Source organism: Zootermopsis nevadensis, unplaced genomic scaffold (genome assembly GCF_977971745.1).
Source record: "Zootermopsis nevadensis isolate Lab colony 2312 unplaced genomic scaffold, Znev_1.0 Znev_ptg000023l, whole genome shotgun sequence".
Classification (NCBI taxonomy): Eukaryota; Metazoa; Arthropoda; class Insecta; order Blattodea; family Termopsidae; genus Zootermopsis; species Zootermopsis nevadensis.
Genome location: NW_028259155.1, coordinates 4,311,334 through 4,333,561, shown reverse-complemented (window position 1 = coordinate 4,333,561; position 22,228 = coordinate 4,311,334). Strand labels below are relative to the sequence as shown.

The 22,228-nt window shown below is 36.6% G+C and overlaps 2 protein-coding genes across 9 annotated transcripts in view; one reads left to right on the top strand and one right to left on the bottom strand.

The window, feature by feature from the left end:
- The window catches only part of LOC110831251 (cytosolic carboxypeptidase 6), a 323,299-nt gene that overhangs the window by 267,203 nt on the left and 33,868 nt on the right, over nucleotides 1–22,228 (top strand). For 3 of the 8 annotated variants that reach the window (XM_022067026.2, XM_087354440.1, XM_022067027.2), the window contains 2 exons: nucleotides 4,879–4,991; nucleotides 6,009–8,016. The exons of 4 other annotated variants lie outside the window; for them this stretch is intronic. In XM_022067026.2, coding sequence (XP_021922718.1) covers nucleotides 4,879–4,991; nucleotides 6,009–6,583 — 688 coding nt within the window. In that variant the 3' untranslated portion in view covers nucleotides 6,584–8,016. Of the gene's footprint in view, nucleotides 1–4,878; nucleotides 4,992–6,008; nucleotides 8,017–22,228 lie in introns of those variants that run through there. One more of the 8 variants, XM_087354441.1, reaches the window with a different exon arrangement.
- The window catches only part of Polr1A (RNA polymerase I subunit RpI1), a 64,738-nt gene continuing 51,363 nt past the window's right edge, over nucleotides 8,854–22,228 (bottom strand). The window contains exons 31-32 of the mRNA XM_022067028.2: nucleotides 20,575–20,767; nucleotides 8,854–9,171 (exon numbers count right to left, since the gene is read on the bottom strand). Of these exons, the coding sequence (XP_021922720.2) occupies nucleotides 9,065–9,171; nucleotides 20,575–20,767 (300 nt within the window). The 3' untranslated portion in view covers nucleotides 8,854–9,064. The remainder of the gene's footprint in view (nucleotides 9,172–20,574; nucleotides 20,768–22,228) is intronic.

Below are 22,228 nucleotides of genomic sequence, written 5' to 3'. Positions count from 1 at the left end.
TCAGAGACACCGATCACCTCTGAAACGTCGGTAAACGTCTCCCATCCCAGAAGACAGCCATCCATGGTTCGCAGTCCACTTAGTGTAAACCTAATGACTGAACGTCTATGACATTCAGACGAGATGCTTTACCGCTTAGGTAACCTTTCCGGTAATAATAATTTTGAGACATCGTATTGTATATTTCTGTCAAGTGCAAATTTACGTGGATGTTATAAAATGAACTTAATTCTGCTAGTGAACTAACTGTGAATAAATCTTATTCTCTCGTTGACGTAATGTTATTGTTTCATTGTGCCGGACTGGACCAACCCTTTCATGCGAATCTGCATCATACAGCCTCCCTGACCATGTCATGTAACATTTCTGCTTGATTTATGTGTTTCAGTGTGACTGAGTGTCCACATGAATTATGACTCGCGAGAAACAAGCGAGAAGCCATTGTTTTCCTAGGCTATAGAAGTGTGCACTTCATACTTTGGCTTACTTATCGATTCGGAATTGCTATTTCTCGAGAATCGATACCTACAGTGCCATCACACAATCTTACGTATCGATAGCGGGATTCACATTATGGTTATTCGTAATATCTCGTTCTCGAAAGTACGTCTTCAAAGACACTATCATATCCTCTTGAACACGTTCCAAATCAGTTCGATAATTACACTAAAATTATATACTAAATCCTGTAAAGTTAAAACAGTGTTGTTAAATGTTAGTGACCATACAAAAGCTTTAAAGTCGATATTGCAGCAACGATCAGGTCGAGAAATGTTGGTAAAATCGTAAAATGTCAAATGAAGCCGTCAAATTTGTGTTAGTAGGTTGGTATATACAGTAAAATGTAACTTGGTTCGCGAAACAATCTTCCTTAAGCTGCTAGTAATGAGTTTAGCACTTGTAGTACGTTACTCGGGGTAAAACGTACTTAACCCGTGGCTTCAAAGTCGCTGAAATGTTTACACATCTGGTAGAAATTCTTGCACGAATGATCAACCCGTACCAACAAATCTCATTATACAGGACAGCACATAAAAAAAACAGAAATCACATTTGCAGAAATTTACGAAATGGTATTTAAATACGGATTAATTTTGTTTTGACTGTAATTTGTGTTACGTGTAAAAGTATTGCCGTTTCAGATGTGGGTACCACGCATGTGTAAATTAACAATTTAGGATTCAATGTTTTGTAAAGAGATTCTAAATTGGGTAATTTCGAGGTTAATGGAGTATTAAATCACGAAGACCGTGGTAATCTTCGTTCTAGAGCAAGTAGATTCAAACCAAGTGAAGCGTTATAGAAGAAATATGCAGATTTACAGTTTTGCGTGCTTAGTGGACAATTCTTAACTCATTCCATTTGTGTAAAGTATTAAAATTAGATCCAAATAATTCCTTACGACGCCATAACACTTCTTACCCCTCCCCCAAGCGCCTACATGGCGTATAGCTTTACTTTAACTTACAGATAATTCCGTAACCAACTTTTTTTTGCACGAGTAACAAAATTTAAACTGAAATTACAATATCGAGAAAAACTGAACTTGGTTCTGACGAACGAGGTTTACGTTTCGTTATTCTCGGTAATAAATTAAAATCAAACAATCTCGAAATGAAACGTGATGTAAATTTCAGTTTGCATGAAACTAACAAAACATATAATTTAACATCGTAAGAGTTTGTCTTGTAACACTGTTTAAGAAGTTCTCGACGAGGGACATTATACACAGTACACACAATTATTAACGATTGGAGACAAATGAATGCCATATCTTAGGAGAGGGCTTTCAGAGAAGAGTATTAGGATTATAGAAACCGGGTTGGGGTTGGGGGGGGGGGGGGGAAGACAGACAAGAAACTTCAGTATTGCTGAAACTCCTTCCAAACCCTTCTGTCCCATCAACTCTACATCTGGTGTTCCCTTCTAAGATTAATGGAGGGTTTTAATTGCGTCTTCTTCTTATAATTCTTGTCGTAGACTCCACCCTCTTGAACCCTCCACCAACTCCAAGCCAGCTCTCAACAACCCGTGCACGAAGTCTTTACTCACATTGGCACTGTGACGTGCAAACCTGGGTTCGCGACTACTTAGTACTAACGATTATTTCGTGTGATACCAAATCCTGTTATTTCTACGTAATTTAATATTAAAATCACTGAGTAATTATATTAGAACACCTAAATTTTTCTCACGCTTAATAAACTTTGGGGATGTATAATAAATACATATCCCCAAAAAAAATTGTATATTTTATAATACGAAATATAACTTCGTTATCGACATCTGTTTGGGGAAAGCTATATTTGGATTCACGATCATATAATATTGAATGAGGTATAAGAATCCCGTATCGGGGATCGAACTGAGAACGTTCAGTTCGTGGTGAAGACGCTATATTGACTGAACTACCCAATTTACGTATTTAAGAACTGCAACATTTAAAAACAAGTCATGAAATATAACAGTATGTTTATCAAATCTAAAACTTCTTGACGATGGTGAAGAGTCAATTGAATAAAAATTTACTTGGATATTATCCATCGTCTAGTAATAAAACGTAAAATATGTTTGTTTGTTTTTTTTAGAAAAGAATAAAGTATAATTTAGATTATCGTACACGTAATAAGTTTCTATGCTATTCGGATATTTGATGGATCGATCGAATCTCTTTAGATGCGAATTTTATGTACGAGTTTACAGCAAACTGAATGACAATATCTAGAGAATCGGTTCATGTAACAGTCACGTCTCCTTCGTATAGAAGTACAATATTTCTTATCCACTGTCTTAGCAGTTCTAAATGACAAATATGTTCAAACTTTACGACAATCTAATTAACTGAACGTCACGCAATCTGCGAATAAGTTTATTAGTAATTAATATCTTCTTATTAAGTGAGACTATGGTTTATGAATATATGTTCTCTTATAGCTCGAGGATGGATAAACCGATTTGCACCAAATTCGGTATGCTTATTCCTTCAAACCAGGAAGAAGTTTTATAAAGGTCAAAACCTCTAAAACAATTCTCTTTGAATGAAATCGTGTCCTTAAACATCCGACTGACGAAATGTCACGTGTTCTTGAACATTTGCGTAAGAAAATTTGGAGACCATCGATTCTGCATAAAGTGTTAGGTCACGTGTCTGGGAAACACAGATGCCCCTCCCTCATTTGGTTAGAGAATACTTTTTTTCTCTCCTGTTTCTTACGCTGAATTTTTGCAGTTTGACAAATGGCGTGTCAGTCTCACGTTTGAGCAGTATACTCGAATGTAGAGTCGTTACTGGAATTGAGTTCAAACCATGATGCAGAAAAGGTCAGGCAGCCATTTATAGACTTTGTCACGTCCAATATCCCATATGTAATACACAGTAAGACTATACCTTCTCGCTTCTAGAGAGTTGTTATGTATAAAGCATTTTATAGATGTACACATTTGGGTTTCGTACCCGAAGTTGAATTCCATCTGCAAAAAACACATGACAAGAATTACGATTATATAATTCTTCATGTTTCGTTATAAATTTAATTTTTATAACTTTATCTAATATGAACTCTAGTTCAGAGATTAATTAAAATATTAATAATGTTTCGGGACTTAGTATTAAATTAAAATTATACCATAGGAACATTAAACACGGTTATTCTGAAAAATCCCAATACGTAATATACAAAAAAAATAAGTGTAAAAAAGCAGATGTAAGTTTTCAGTTTGTAAAAAAATATATAATTAAATAGAATAATAAACATACGTTATTTATTTAAACGCGTTGTTAACTTAATACAAGAGGTGACGTTGGTTCTTGGAATATCATTCTGTTATATGCGTGGAAATATTCACGTATCATTTCTGAATGGTCAGTAGACCTGTTATGAAATGGTGCACATTTAATATATTTTATAGTTAACAGATACTGCTCCATAGATTGGAATCGGGGGACAAAAGAACTTTATATAAGGGGGATTCACCAAGCCCTTTGCTCGAGTTCAAAAACGCTGTTCCATAACCTTTTTTCTTAACACCGTCACGTCTTACGAACTTTGACCAAACTTCGAGCTTTGAATAAATGACGTTAATTCTCAAAGTTCTCTAGAACTCTGAGAATTACAGCGTCTTTGGTTAAAAGTTTTACCCCCCTCCTTTTTTTCATTCCTGTGCTTACCAAGCAAGAAATCCTTCGAACATGTTCAGTCTGTTCTGTAATACAGCAGACGTACTTGTATTATTACGAATGTGACAGCCAATTTTTACCCAAGCTAAAGCATAATTTAATAGATAAACTACGAGAGAGACAATGAAAATCTAAAAAAAAAAGTTTCTATTTTCTCCAAAACTGCAGAACTTATAAAGCATTCATATGAAAATGAATCACATTATACTTCTTTGTTAAAGAAAATCTCGATACTGGGGCAAATGGAAGGTCTCGATTTAAATTCTCGGCCAGGATACAGAATTCTATGATAGATTTATCTCAGCCCATTCAGAAAAATACTAAATAATTCCACATCCTTACAAAATCACGAGTCACGTTTCCATTTGATACATAACCTATACAGTTGAGAAAATGTCGTTAAATAAACTAGAAAACAAACATACATGGCCTACTCCAATTTTTTCGTCGAATTTCAGTGTTATAAATATGGTACACAATCGTCAGCCTATAAAGATAACATCGATCAATACTTATATAATTTTCGAATTTCTAGAGTAAAAAAACTCATACTATTATATCTGTATAAATGCTTCAAAATATCAAATATTTGTCTCTTATGTCAACCAAGCACAAGCCTATTTATACTGACAGATTAATGATTTTTTTTATATAAAATGTACGTATTCCTCCTAAAATGGCTTCTCTCTTTTTCTGTCCAGATATTTCTGTACAGCCCTGAAGGACTCAGTCAACTGCTACACCTTGGAAGTATCTTTTTTCGGATACCAACGTCCAAATTCTCAAGGAATATTCCAGTACACAGAAGATGCATGTATCCTTGTAACTAACAGCATTAATGGCTAAAGAATATAACCTCACAAAATTAATTTGTAACTAACATTTTAAAAGATCTTCAATATCCTATGCAACGCGAGACGTTACAAAAAAGAAGACAGTAGCTGAGCGCGATAGTGAAAGACAAGTGAAGGCCAAACATGCGTGAGGCGTATATGGAGACAAAATGTAATTTAAGACAAGCAAATGCAAGCGGGGACAGACAACGAATTACAAGTGGTAGCAAGACAGATAAAGCCGATTAGAGAAGAAACAGGTGAAGGACAGGAATATAGAGGAAGTTAGAAACCGCAGGGAATACAAGAAAGGCAGATCAATGACGTCACGGATTAGACCACTTAAATCTACTACAGGCATTATTATACTGAATTTTTTTGACGTAAATACGTCTATAAGGAAGGGTCATTCGGCAAAAAGGGAAACGAAAAAGGGAAACTAAAAAGGGAAACGAAAAAGGGAAACGAAAAAGGGAAACGAAAAATGGAAACGAAAAAGTGTAACAAGTGTACCTAGGGAACGTCGTGTTTACTCGGCATTGTTGTTACCTATAAAACATTTCATTACATTACATTACTTTCATTACATTCATCTACCACAGACCCATCTTAAGCGTAACCAATTCAAGTTAAATAAGCAAAGTCTTAATCAAACTTATCTCAATTGTAAAGCATGTATAAAGGAAATATTTAGAATAAAGCCAATATATAAACTTCCTTTCCGTATAGAATTAGTTACGTCAAATTCTCCGGAACCATGGTTCCACTGTAACTTTTTATTTATTTCTCAATTTCCACTGCCAGCGTCAATTTTGTTTCACTTTGCTTTATCCTCCACATGTCTAACCTATGTTCGCTCGTCTTAACTCGCTTTGTCTTGTCCATTATACGGTAGCTCCGTCCCGGACATTACAAAATGCTACGAAATTCCATTAAGACAATGAATTATCAGGAATTATGTCCGTTGTAATTAATAATTTCCTTGACCTGGTCATCAGACTGTAGGCTCGGTCGTAACATTGCCCGCACCTACCTGGACTACTACAGAGCCATTGGAGTGATACCGGCAAATCTACCAATTACAATATCCACGTCTCCTGACCCCAGGATGCGAGCTAGATCAAGCCGGAGTCCTTGTACCCGTCCACGGACAACGCGCGGGAAGGCAGTACTTCGTCTACACGAACTCACGTCTGTCCGCGACCGGGGTAGTTCGTCCAGTGACGGGGGAGGCGATTCGCCAGTGAATCTCGAACCCAGGTCATTTCAACACGACAGACGCCGTTCAACTCTTCTGATGAACTACAGAGAAATTCCAACTTCTCTTCCGGAACCGAATGTGACCCCAGGCTTAAGAGGTCTGGCAGGAAGGAAGATGAGGGGTGGAGGAATTTGCCATTCGGTAGTGACAACCGCCTCAAGGCCACCGCCAGCTCCGCCGAGACTCGCGATCATCGACTTCAACAAATTGACTCGAGGTGGCTTGGACCAGGCCACAGGACGAGGCAGAGGGAAGTCAAAGAGACGGGACACAAGGCAAAACAGAAATTCTCCTACAGCAAACCGATTCTAGATCTTAACGCGTAAAATTCCGGCAATACAGCACGCCTCGTGGCCAAATGTTTAACTAAACTTCTCTAAAAAAATGTTTTTCTGTCCATTACTCGCCTTTCTTAATAGGTATCAATGCCTAACTGACACAGACTGATAGTCTAGTCAATTAGCTAAAAATAAAAATTGAATCACACAGAATATTATTAAAAACTGTTTTAATATATAAACTTCTAACACATATTAACCTGAACCTCGTCATATATTAATTATCTACAAGAATTTAGAGAAATGTTATGGTCTTCAGAACGTTTATTTTTAATTGTGAATAGAAATACGTAATATTTATTATTGATAACAAATATCTATATATTAATTACACTGAAAAAAGGGTATTTTCTGGGGTATAAGTACCAGGTACATGTTCAGATATTTCTGCACAGTCAAGAACTTTAATATCTAACATTAAAATATATAATTAATTTGTTGTTCTTTCAAGGAAAATTTTCGATATCACTATTCAACAAACAAAACAATATAGAATCCAGGTACATGGAAATAAGATATTTCTGTCTCACGACAAATTTCCTTGTACTAAAATAGATTTTCTGTTTGAAATTTATACTGTTTCGTTATAAAACAGAACCTACTGTTAGATGTCCTTGCAAATATATAACCCTATACGAATTCGAAGGGGTTTTCTATCTGTGTTACATTTAGTAACAAAAAGATTTAAAACTTGTTACACGATGGAAATAAAATAAAAACAACAGAAAAACTTAAAATGTACAACACAGAAAAAATCAATTCCCACATAAATCATCCTTCGATATAATAAGCAATTGTGTGGTTATCATTTATTGTTGTTAATGGATTTTGTTCCTTATTGCGATAATATTTATAAATAGTTTGTTACTATTAGAGGGCTGTGGACTTGATGGCATAACAATATAACCGTTGCCATGGTAATACTTCTATTTACATGTACACAACAAAGTTATTATATTATATAATCGATATAAGATTGGATATTTGAGAACATATAAAATGAAATCGTATTACATTTTTTAATTAATTTCAATTTTTATGTTCTTCTTGGTATAAACAGTGCACAAAATACTTTTCGTTCATCCACAGCCTTCTATACGCGTCTAAACAATTGTACGCAAAGAATCAAAACAGATGTTTACGTTTTAACGCCGTAACAGCTTTGTTACACATTTATATAAAAGTGTTATTATAAGTAATCTACTATATTTTCTAGTCATAAAAGATTTTCCATCTTTTTAATACGACTAACGCACATGTAATATTTAAGATGTTTCTAATTGTAAAATATTCTTTGCCTAAAGAGTAAATTCTTGAATTCTGATCAAATAATTTTTAACGCACGTTTTATATTAAATGTTTTCTTAAGGGAATCCAAGTTAAATAAAGACAATATGACGATTAAGACCTTATATGTTATTTATTTATAATTTATTTCAAAATACTGCCAGTTACCTAATTTAAGGTACAATGTCGAAATATGCTTAAAGAGGGCGACGTAAACTCCCAGATCTCCCCGAATACGACGCAGATGGGTTAACCACTCCTCGAGCTACGTTTACAAGATAAACAACTTAACATTCTGCAACTGACAAAGTACGCTTTTATCATTTAGTTAAGAAACTTTTATCTTCCTTCTACCCTCCAAAAACGTCAAGATTAAAATATACGAAGATAAAATCTTACCTGTTATTCTGCAGGTAAGTTTCAAACTTCGTCTCTCGCCCCAAAGGAGGAACACAGATTGGGAGCCGTGTTTTCTTCTGGGGTTTTGAGAGGTATAAACTTGTCGGCAGATGGCATAGTCTCGGAGAAACATAATATCTCCACGTTCAGGGCTACACGACCCCAAAGCCCAGAGCATCATCGAACTCGCCTACGTAAACCTCAAATCTATTTGAGAAAAGGTCACTGACGAGACAATTTTGACCTAAGATAAAAAAAAACTAGCAGCATAACCAAGTAAATTACGTAATAGAAAGATTTATTATACATATTTTTGGCCTATTTATCTGTGGTCCATTTAACGATGTCGACTCGTCATAAAGTATCATTAAGGTATTTATAATGTAATAAAATCTTAATACCAGTAACACGTCATTAGCAAATAAAACTTTTTAATGACTAGTGCAACATAAGCATGAATGTATGTATTCGAGCGTTGTGGACCACAATTTTTTATAAGCTTCTCAGATTCTCACATCAGATCATAAACGAACAGCCACGAATTCAATCAAAATGCAGTTTCAGGTATATTACAAAAACAAATTTAATGACGAACATGGTACTTACATTAATGAAATAACAGATTAATACCAAAAAAAACCCTGTAACGTTATGTTTAGTCTAATCTAATTATATTTGATCAAAACAAAAGTTATTCGTATGAGCAAAACAACGAATTCTTTAGACGTAATCATGAATAAAGTAATGCAAACGTTGTTAACTGTATAGCTCAAGGAATCGAAAGTTTGTGCAGGAGAGAGAACGAACCAGTTCCCCCAATAAAAGGCTGGCCAACCATCAGGCGACTAGATGGCGACACTAGTTCATCTCGCTTCCCTGAAACAGAATAAAACAGTTGATATTTCAGGTTATAACAGCGGTGAGGACACAGATGGCCGTCGTCCGGTAGCCCCGATGACAGAGGCAGCAAGTACCTCTGAAACGTTGGTAAACTTCAGACTACATAACGCTACAACCCAGAAGACAGCCATCTTTATAATCACCACCGTGGTTTATACCATGTCGTATTACGTTACTATAACCACATATCTATATATACACACAAATACAAAGCCAAAAGTTCCTTTCAAAAACCCAAGGACAGAGTTTATTTATACCAATAAAGGCAGGGCATTTACATTAAGATTGCCTATCGCTGTAATATAAACGAATCAAATAAGAAATAATATTAATTAAATATAAACTGAAGTACACTATCAAATACAACTTACTCTCGTCATATTTCAGGCTTAAAAATGTGATTATCAATGTTAAAATCCACTCGCAGACATTATTAACATAAAATATGCTACATTTTACTGATGAGTTATAAAATTATAATAATATTATTTATTATAATAAACAATTTTCCATGCTCAATGTCCCTTACGAACTAATTCACTACTTAAGATAGTGTAGTTGCGTCATATTGTGACTTATTAAATTAAAATTAATTATATGGTTTTCGGTCAAATCACAATGTATTTAAAATAAGATAATTAAAATAATTAAAATATCATTTCGTGTTCCATATCGAATAATCGATTTACAATTGGAACATTTACAACATGTTTCGGTTTTATTAAACCATCATCAGGTGTAAAATTATATTAATAAATTTAAAATTCAATTACAATTTTTACAATTTTTTCGTAGTGTAGTTTTTTGGAGGTGTTCGTGTCCAGATATTTTCATATAATGGATCAACTTTATTGTTTGAAGTGATGCATCTGATGTTTACATAGGTCTGTGAATTATTATTAATTATTATTAATTATCTTATTTTAAATACATTGTGATTTGACGGGAAACCAAATAATTAATTTTAATTCACTGCTTCTCGGTTTAATTAACTACGCGTTCCAAATTCCCAAATACCCATAAATTCTGAATTTGAAGGTAGAGGTCCTGCCTGGAGGCATTGAATAAAATAAAAAATATCTGGTATTAAAGTCAGGAATCGAACCCGAAATCCCCCGGGTACCACTGAGAGCCAAGCATGCTAACGCAACGTGCCATGTTATGATTTCGTAAGTAGTCTAGGAAAAAATATGTTGGTGGGGTTCCACAGACGATAGGACAAATACAATTATAGCTCATCTGCCCCACAGACAATTTCTAGTCTGCATTTAATATTATGGCTGATTTTTTAAGAATTCAAAATACATTTTACATAACTGGAAGCATTGTAATTGTGAAATAAATATTAATTCGCATACAGTATCGATTTAATTACATATGCAAGACCACATTTGGTTTTGATTAATTAACCGGTGGACACCTCCAAAATTTATGGCACTGATAATCACTCTATCCCTCGATAACAAATTACATTTTAAAAAAAAACTAGTTAAAGCGAATACACAAATCCCAATTATCAAAACCCCATTAAAATAAAGAATACAGTCGTTACTGTGTCGCTTGCACTCAAAATTAAATCGCGTAAATTACAAATATTCTCGTAATTTCTGTCTCTGAAGCCAAAATATAAATCAAAGTCGCAACCATTTCGGAATTTCACTTTCCACACAAAAATTACCTCAACAAAATGTGCACGCATTTATAACCTCGTATTAATTACTGGACTCCTGGGGTCTCGGGTTCGACTCCCGGCGGTGCCCGAATTTATAACTTGTGTTGGGCAAGGCCGTGGTCTAGGCAACACGGAGTTTTCCTCCGTGGCATCCCAACAATTACTTCATTCACACACAGAAGAAGGCAATGGCAAACCACTTCTGGATCATCTGCCAAGAACGTATATGAACAGGTCCCAGTCCGAGAAAAGGATGGAAGGATCCTGTTCATATGGACCTGTCGTCAGACAGAACACTAATAATAATAATAAAAACATTACACGACGATAGAATCTTTCGTGGTGTTTCTCAGTCCCTTTAGACGGATGTTCAAATAGGCCGTCTCCGTACAAGACCATATTAATCGCCGATTGTGATCAAACTCCTACTGAATTAGCCATTTTGACACTGAAATTAAAAATGTCGAGAAACTAAGAAACTGATTTACAAATCACTATAGATACAAGAGATAAATCACTTCTTCCATAACCCAAAAATGTCTTCAGATTTTCCACGATTAATAAATCAAATCTATATTTTTTTACTACAAATTCTTTATAACAAAAAAGTACGCTCAAATAACTGTTGTAATGTATGTTAATGAATGCAGTTGGAATGGTTCTGGAGCTAACAAACTGTAGTATATGAATTAACATCGTTAAAGAGAACTCGACAGACAGTGGATCCTTGTGTAAAGTCCTGTACCGACCACAAGTTAATTTTAAATCCACCATGGATTTCACTACATAATAGAACTCTCGTGGATATGCCAGTTAATTTAATCCTAAACTCTATTCTCTGCACTGTCGACTTTCGCCAATGTTACATTGGGGGTGGCAGACGTAGCTTTACGGTTCCTATAATTTTGGTCAATAATGTACCTGAAACAAAGAGTGGGTATAATACTAGAAATAACATATGTCTACGTGAGTCTCCAAAGAAAACTAAAATGTAAACATAAATTAATCTGAGATTTATTATAGAGACGTATTCCAACAGAACTTTATCCCAAATTATCTTCTTTATATAAAATAATGTTCATAATTTGTATCCTTCACCAGATATTATTTTGGTTTGACTAATAAAGCAGAATGCGTAAGATGAGAAATTAATATATAATTTTAGCCTAAAAGTCCTATGGGAACATAATCACTAAAATGTATCTCAAAGAAACAATATCAAAGTATGGACTGCTACGAACACGGTAATGAAAATTCGGTTTACATGAAAACCGGGTAGCTGAGCGATTAGTTTCTCATGAAAGACTCTCCTCCATATATCTTACCTCTGTCTACGAGTACAGACCTCATCATCATCATCATTTATAGATGTGGTTGTGTGACCTCCACTTCCGAAATGGTTAGTCACTTCAGACATTTTGCAGGTTTCCCTAGACAGGTGATCAGCCCTTATCAAAAACCTTTATCCACACAGGACACCACAACACACAAACACGCAGAAAAACATCCATGGTTTCAGCAGAATTCGAACCCGTTACCCCAGCAAAAAAAAGGTCAATTCAGTATTTTAAATAAAATTATCACGCGTGCTAAGCGGTTGAGCGCCAGCTTTGTCCAACTGAATGGCAAAGATTTCTCAGTCCGAAACATTTATCGTCCTCCGTCTCTGTATGTTATTCTTATTCAAAGCCTTACCAACATGCATAACCGTTCAAATAATTCACAAAATAAAACGACTTCGAATGTAAAGTTCTATGATATTACATAAATCATGTCTGCAGAAAACAAACTACAAGAATACCCCAGAATCAATACATTACTGTTACAGAACTGTAAGATACATCGAACTGAAAATCGCTACTCTGAACCAAGACTCGAACGTAAATCTCGGTTTTATTTCTGTACATATAACGAATTTTTAAAACTAAGATTCACATTCAGATTTAAGGTTTTCATTTTGATTCTGAAACACCCCCCCCCCCCCCAGACACTTTTACAGGCTTCATTCTTCTCTCAATATTTATAGTACAGTTCTAGGATAATAACTCAAGGTTAAAATAGGCCACGGTAACTTTTTTTACATGTAATTCACAGGCTACCTTTCAAAACTACCCCTTCGTTTGAAGCTGTGTAAACGGGACAAAAAAAAAACGTAACTTTCGTCAAGATTTTTACGTTTTATATTTACTAGACGATGGATAATATCCAAGAAAATTTTTATTCGATCCTGGGGGTCTCGGGTTCGATTCCCGGCGGTGCCCGAATTTATAACTTGTGTTGGGCAAGGCCGTGGTCTAGGCAACACGGAGTTTTCCTCCGTGGCATCCCAACAATTACTCCATTCACACACAGAAGAAGGCAATGGCAAACCACTTCTGGATCATCTGCCAAGAACGTATATGAACAGGTCCCAGTCCGAGAAAAGGATGGAAGGATCCTGTTCATATGGACCTGTCGTCAGACAGAACACTAAATAATAATAAGATGAGGTGGTCTAGCGGTTAGAACGCTGGCCTTGTAATCCTGGGGTCCCGGGTTCAATTCCCGGTGGTGCCGGAATTTATAACTTGTGTTGGGCAAGGCCGTGGTCTAGGCATCACGGAGTTTTCCTCCGTGGCATCCCAACAATTACTCCATTCACACACAGAAGAAGGCAATGGCAAACCACTTCTGGATCATCTGCCAAGAACGTATATGAACAGGTCCCAGTCCGAGAAAAGGATGGAAGGATCCTGTTCATATGGACCTGTCGTCAGACAGAACACTAAATAAAATAAATAAATAACTCCTTGAAGTACAGTGACATTCTAAAGATGTTCTTCACGTCATGTTATTGTTACACTAAGACCCGAAGACCTACACTCTAATTCTTCTTATGATGACTACCTTCTGGGGTGTAGCGCCGTGTAGAAATTAACCGACGTTTCAGAGGCCCGCCATCTTCGTAATCAACGCCGTGAGATCATCAAATCTTAATTCTTCGCATGTCTCTGAACCAAATTAGGTCTGAACACTGCTGTGATTCTTAACTCTTCCAGAAATGTATTTTTCGCTCTCATATATGACATCAACAGACACTTAAAACAGTTAAATATGTATAACAACTTTGCTACGGATATAAATTTCGTTGCGAATGGGGCCATTAACTTGAAAAGCCGTGTATAGTTTACAAATAAACTAAATGTGTCTCTGACATTAAGTGTATGTCTATTTTGCTATGTCGGTGAGAAAACCACGCCACGCCATGGTTAACTAGTTCTTGCGACCGTGTAAGCTTTCTTATCGTTTCCACACAGCCTCAGAACCGAATACGCCAATCGGGACGACTCGGTGGAATGGGGGTTTGGGCGTGAGAGACCCGAGTCGAAGAGCGGTGGGAGTAAAGGGGCAATTTAACACAATTTATGTTCCCATTAAGGAAACTCTAGTTTACCCATTTTCTGCAGACCTTACCAGCACTGAGTACCATAATATCGGGACATACAAAAACCCCTGTTACAAGTCACACAATTATAATGCCCAGTTGTTCCATTGTTTCACTGTAATTTAATGCGAAATATAAACACGTATCATCAACTATTTTGGTATAACCTACGTCATTTTAACACCTCGAATCTATGCGTCAGGAACATACTCGTATTCTTTGTTTACAATAATTTTTCATTGCAAGAAACAATCCCATTTACTTTGTAAAAAAAAAATCTGATAATTTCGATAGAATCAAGCGATCCCTCGAGAATTTAGATCGAATCTCTGCAAAATTCGAGGTAAAATATTCCATTTATAACGCGCGCTTCATGAGACACAGACACAATTTTTCAAACTCCCCCTCCGATATCCACAATATGGCGATTGTAGATAAAAAAAATAATTCCCTGTAAGGCGACAGACTATTATCACAGCAGTAAATGTATTCTATTGCCATCCGCAAGCTCAAATCTGAACTCAGTGATCTAAAATATTTTCTTATAAAAGTTATTCTCTCAAATTTCAGAACAGCTGACTCAACGGAGCAAAGTTCTTTGTGAGAAGCTAATAACTGCTCAGCTAGTCAAAGAGTTTCCTGCCTGCAACATGGATGTCCAGTACCATACACACAAAATCCCACCACTGGTCCCTATTCTTAGAGAGATCAATCTAGTCCACGCTCAGATTCACCATTTATTTCAAAATGTGTTTTAATATTATCCATTCATTTACGTACAGAAACACATTTTGTCTCCAAATGACGTTCTCACCATTCTCGTGGACATAAATCTCATTTTCCTTGATTTATTACATCTAATAATATTTGGTACGAGTTAAAATCTTAACTCTCCTCATTGTTCAGTTTAAAACAGCCACTGATCAATTACGTAAATTATACCTCGACGCGGCACTTTCGTTAAGAGCTACAAAATATTTTTTGAAGGCAGAAAGAAAGAAGTTTTCTTTATATATGTGACTGCAAACTTAAATGTACTTAGCACAGTCTGAGAACTTAAAAAAAATCCCATCCGTACCACATATGAAGCAGCCAATACACAGCAGTTCATCCTCGTAAGCGGTCTACAAAAGAACTGGACATTGTCATTGGTTGGTTTAGACTTTAGAGCCTTCTTTTGAAACTCTGACAAAAGACGGCTTAGTAACGCATTCAGGAAATTTCAACATACAAATTATGACTCTCTTTTCTGTACCGAAAACCCGAGTTTTTGTTCCTTAAAATATTGGATAAAATACGATAACACAAAGTCCACGCTACACGTTGCAGGTTCTTCGAATAAAATATCACTAAACATTATATCAGGACACTATTTTTAAACTAATAACTGTCGTTCCCACCTCGCAAATATATACATGACATCCATACCAAGTTTTGTAAAAATCCATCTACTGGTTCAAAAACCATGAGTGTACGTCCAGACGGGCATGGTGATATTTCAAGAATATTTTTCATTCTAAAATAAAATATGACTGTATGTGAGTTCTTGAGGAAGATTTTGTTACCCTATTGCGCTAGACCAGTCTACTTTCAGTCTTTCATATTAAGCTGTGACGTTATCCGTCCCTTGAAATGTTTCGTTACTGGGAAACGCCGTGATTCTGCTGCAACCTCTCCGACACGTATGTCGTGCGGGCTGCGTCAATATCGCTATCAGAGAGTGTGAAAATTATCTATTATCCGAACTTCGGTTATAAGATATTCCGTTTTTATCCGACCTGCCGTGTCGGAACGTTCCATTTTATCAACAGTCGACTCAGAATGAATCAACCACCCCCCCCCCCCCGCCATGCACATTCTACATTGTTTATGTACTCCGTTGCTACAGACGTACTCCTGATGACGCGCTGGGGGTGACCTTACAGCAAACAAGAGGAACTCTTCCCTTCATAAATTTATATTATCTTTGTGAGATTTTTCATTTGATGTCGTATAAAATTTTCTTCGAAATTTAATAACTTAAATTGAGTTATAAACTGAGTTTATATTTACCATCGTATTTTTCATTTGTCTACATTATTATCAGATATGTTCGATTATCTGATCGTCTTCCGGTCCCGATTAGGTAGGATAATCACAATTATATTGCACTTAGAAATCAGAAAAGAAAACTACATAATATAAGGATATTTTAACTGAGTCTATGGCGTTAAGGTAAAGATAATTACGTCATTTTTCATGAGAGAAAAAAAAACTTTCAACTTATACGCAGTAATGTACTTAATAGAGTACTTCATTATGTCATTTAATGGAACCCAGTATGCCTTAATGGTATAACTCAGTTTTCAAACTGATCTTATTAATAGAACTTCGAGATGGATTTATCTCGTCTGAAGCAATTTCTGACGTTAACCTTTTTTTTTCTAACACATATATTCTCAAGAGGTAACCTTTCGGAGGGCCAACTGTGAAAAGACAGGAGGCTAAGGGGAGAAAGGGGGATTTCGAATTTGACTTTAAGATGTTGCATCAAGAATACACCGTGTGGATTATTAAATATATTTTTACTTAGGTTAAGAAACCGTTTTAAAACATTTTTGGACAGAATTTTATCTTTAAAGTTTTAAAATAAAACAGTCTAAAATTAACAATAAAAATCTTTACATTTTGTTCAACCTGAACACGTCATAGAGTGAATAAAATATCTCTATTTCAATGGTAATTTATCCGGTCGGTGTTCATTCCCTCAATAACTGGAATTCGTGATTCGAGACATACATTCTTTAACTGCCTTGTAATTAGTCTTCCAATAGTATGTGGAAACATTCATGACAAAATTTTATGTGGCAAAATGGGCCTATAGAATAATTTACAAAAAAACAAAATACCCTGCGTCAGTTAAAATCCATTTTAATATTATCCCAATATCTAAGCTCGCATCTCCCTAGCAGATCCTTGAGACTATAACTTGTGTACGTGATGCTTGTCCACTTCAACGCCATAAATCATGTATCATGTAACGATGTTTCTTCATCCTAACTAAAACACATGTAATAAACCATCACTGGCCACTAATTAACTTATTTGAAACGTCGTGTTTATATATTATATAATTCCCAATCTGTCTTAAATAAAACACTTTGCATTAACACACGCAAAACCCAACTTCTGTGCATCCTAAGCTGCTGACTGCATCGTCTTCATTATCTACGGAATGCTACGTAAAATTCCATGTTCAGATAAAAAAGAGACATTTCTGGATTCACGGCTACGAAATTAAAGAATTCCTTCTTGCATGCCTCTTTTGTTCGGAATAAGTCGCCTGAGTAAAGTTTCATTAAGACATGTAAAGGAGATATCTTTCCTATACGTCATGCCATTTTATATCGACTTTACACTTGGTTATCAATCCAATATATCTTCACTGTTAAATTCTACATTCTTCATACCTTCTTTATAAATATCTAGACAAAACTACCGAGAGAATTAGTTCCAAATCTGAGATCAGTAGACCAACACAGGTCCACGAGATGCTATTTACGTTATTAAAATCAACAGAAGAAACTTCTCACGGCGTCTTCTGGGTTATAGTGTCATGTAACCTCGTAGATATTTACCGACGTTTCACAGATTCTTGCTACTTCCATCATCAGGACGATTATGTATACCACAAATACTTCTAAAACGTCGGTAAACTTCTACCAGACTACACTGTGCAACATCCCGAAAGAGTACCTTCATAATCGCCAACATCATAACCTGAAATATCCCCGGAAAGATTCCGTTAAATTGTATTTTCTTGGTTGCTTGGCAATATCCTCTAATATAAAGGACGCGTATCGGACGCCACAGATGTTCGAAGAAAAACGTGAGAATTAGTTTCTAGAGACAGAAGTTTCCACTCATTTTGATAGCAATCTCTGAAGAAGAGAAAAGAACGCCTGTGGCAGTCGGCTGATGACAGAATTCAATCTTTTCCCAAGTTACCACCACGTCTTTTTCTCCCTTACGTCTCTACTACCGAGTGCAAGAAAGGTTAGGTTATGATATTTGACGCTCCTTCCTAATTACGTGACGGAGAAATTCGTGGGAAACGGGAAAAAAAAGAAAGTCTACGGATGACTTGGCTGGCGAACCTATTCTTATCTCTCGTTGCCAGTTCAACAGATTTTCTTACTGGAATGTTGGCTTCAGACACCGACAAACGAAAATTCTCAGTCTAGTCACCATTCAGACAAGCAAAATCCACGCGGAGTAAAAACACCAACAATTTAATAAATTCATCAAGATGTAGCGCGTAATTAATAACATTAATGAACAGCAGCGAGTTATTTTTCGACGCTGTACCAAATGCAGAGGATAATGATTGATTACTCATTCAACAATAAGTGTTAAAGGTCTGTAACATCGAATGGATTTATTCTTTGATTTATAAATCGGGAAAAAATGTAACGTATTTAACGTTTCATCCCAGTACTTTGCAGGGAGTAATGAGAAAAACCACGTAAAATAGGACAGCGGGTCACAGAATCCAGGGTACAAGGACAAATCTAACCAGGTGAGATATCAGGTTCTCAAGGCGACAAGTATAAGACGGTTAACTTCCGGAATGCTATGTCGTAGTCTAGTATAAATTGACGAAAAATAGGTCACAGACTACGTAAGACGAAAATCACTACATGAAGAAATATTAACGATGATAACAAGGTATAGATACGGAGATGGGTAATATTATGGAACGTAAAACCCGAGCGCACCAACTATTCGGGAGGACCCGGTTCAAATTCCGTCCTGCAGACCGGTTATCCTGAGACGTACGTGACTTTCCTCAGTTTTTCCAGGCGAATTCCAGAACAGTATCTTAAACGCAGGTCACGACTCCTTCCTTACACATTCTTAAAAAAAATTCTTTAATCGTTCTATAATTAGATAAAGTGTATTCGCTTGGCTCGAAACATGGCCAAATATGGGGACCTTTCTGGACACTCTTATGAACCTTCGAGTTTCATAAAAGGCGAGGAATTTCTCAACACTGTACAGTAGCCTGAAATGTTGATGGCGTAGTTAAATAAAATATTAAAAATAATAATAATAATAATAATACTCCATGGAGTTTGTTCCAAGCAATTAGTAATTTTTAATATTTCCAGTACACATTTGTTACAGGATCCAATGTTCCAAAAACAAAATTAAATTACGAAATACGACTATAATGTGCTACAAACGCCAAGTTGTGCGAGTAACGCCATAACGCGCCCAGTATACAAGGCACGCCACAAACAGACAGAAAACCAATTTCACGGTGCGGACTTCATAATGGTCTGATACATCCTCCCCAAAGCCCGTTCTCCGACGTCCCAAAACACCCACAAGCCACCAGCCCTACAAAAAAAAAAGCCTTTCCGATGTCGTACGCTGCCAACATGACAAAAATTCCTTCGCCCAGACCGATTTCCCTTGTAAAGATCGACTGGTGAGAACTGTCAGATGATTAACAATCGATTACCACTACAAGATCGAATGGTTTACGTTGTCAAGTGATAAAAATGATACTATCATAATGACTTCCTATTAGTCGAGGAAGGGACCGAGTTATATAAATGTCGTAAATGGGAGGATAATATTAAAATTAATCGAAATAAAACGGGATGCGAGTGGGGGATCGATTCATGTGGCGGAAGGCAGACACTGCTGGCAGGCCCAAGTACATGTAACTGAAACCTCGGGTTATATTATGATCTGAACAGCTACTAAAAATCAGCTTCCCAAGTACAGCTTTGTCGCGTGTGGACATTCGAGAACGCTCAGTGAAGTTTAGTCTACTTAAGAATTCATTCGAATTAGTCACCACTCTACAAATCAGAGAAGTCATGGTTCATATTCGTTATTAGATAATGAGCAAGGACAGACACACAATACATTAAACTTAATCACGATGAGGATGATTCAACATTTCCTGATGTAAGCCAACCTAATGTTTCGGTCGGAAATTATTCTCCCCTCCTCCAGATCGCGATGGAAGCCATAATGACCATCTACATATTGGCAACTCAGAGTTATGGTCCATAACTTACCCGAATCGTTTTCAAAGCCACAATATCATACGAAAACAACCATTCCGTTCTATAATTTAACGTTTGTGAGAAAATTACTTTTAAGTTCCCTCTTACAAAATATATCAGAATTAAACTTCCGGTTTAATACGTCTTGTTCCATGAAACTGGGTTTTAAAGGGTGAGGAGTAAATGACAAATATTTAGCACAATTTTGATTCAATACTTACCCCGTGTTACCGCTATCTTCAGAAAATTAACAGAAGACTCGAACGACATCTGCTGTAGTGGAGATGCGTGATCTTCAATTGTTTTTCGACTGAAAGGTTCGTATTTTCCGTTGAAGGTCATGTAGTCTGAAACAAGAAGAAGATGTCGCGGGTCCACTACGATGCCATAGACCTTGAACACATCCTGCATTTCCTGGGTAAAAAAACAAAACAAAAGGACTTTTAAATCTCGAAGTCGAGGAAACAATCATAAATAATACCACGGACCCAATCCGCATATTTCTGACGATGGTTATATAATTATTATTATTATTTAGTGTTCTGTCTGACGATGGGTCCATATGAACAGGATCCTTCCATCCTTTTTCTCGGACTGGGACCTGTTCATATACGTTCTTGGCAGATGATCCAGAAGTGGTTTGCCATTGCCTTCTTCTGTGTGTGAATGGAGTAATTGTTGGGATGCCACGGAGGAAAACTCCGTGTTGCCTAGACCACGGCCTTGCCCAACACAAGTTATAAATTCGGGCACCGCTGGGAATCGAACCCGAGACCCCAGGATTACAAGGCCAGCTTTCTAACCGCTAGACCACCTCATCTTATTATTATTTAGTGTTCTGTCTGAGGACAGGTCCATATGAACAGGATCCTTCCACCCTTTTCTCGGACTGGGACCTGTTCATATACGTTCTTGGCAGATGATCCAGAATTGGTTTGCCATTGCCTTCTTCTGTGTGTGAATGGAGTAATTGTTGGGATGCCACGGAGGAAAACTCCGTGTTGCCTAGACCACGGCCTTGCCCAACACAAGTTATAAATTCAGGCACCGCCGGGAATCGAACCCGAGACCCCAGGATTACAAGGCCAGCGTTCTAACCGCTAGACCACCGTGGCTAATGGTTATATAATACATAACATTTTTCTTTTGAAGTTTGTCCATCGTCTAAATTATAAAACGACGTTTCAAAAAACTGGGGAAGAACACGGAAATCCTATCTCTGTTGTCCCCAACGGCTGACCTAGCCGCCTCAGGCATTTCTAGACGCGGTCTGATGATGGAACCAGCCAGGACGTCTGAAAAGTCGATAAATCTCTCTAACAGACTACACATCTCAACATGTCAGAAGATAAATCTCCATATCACAACCTGAAATAACATTGGGTTACCTTGACTTTTTATGCAATCATATTCACGAAGCTGTGTAAAAAAAGGGACAATCAAAATATAAAACGAAGTTATAAACACAGAGTAGACCTTACCAAACAGCAATTAGAGTGAACATAATACGTCAAATGAATTGAATTTTAAATTACTGATTTTAAAACAAAGAACATTACACAACAGAGGTTGAAAGTGCAATTAGAAGAGCTAGGTAACTGGACTGGGGTAGGTTAACGGGGGGTGGGAAGGGGTTTAATACACTATATCCTTCCCTTGTTTCGAATACGTCTTCATTATACTATATGGCTGAATCATACACGTGAAACAACTGGAAATTTGTGGCTCCAAAGTCAACAAGTTGTCAGACCAAAACAAATCCACATATGATTTTGGTGCTGATTAAATCCATACATTATAAATTTTTATTGGTTCCCTTTTCCGCTCCCCTCCCCTCAACCACATGCGACCAAACCACGGTGCATTATGTCACAG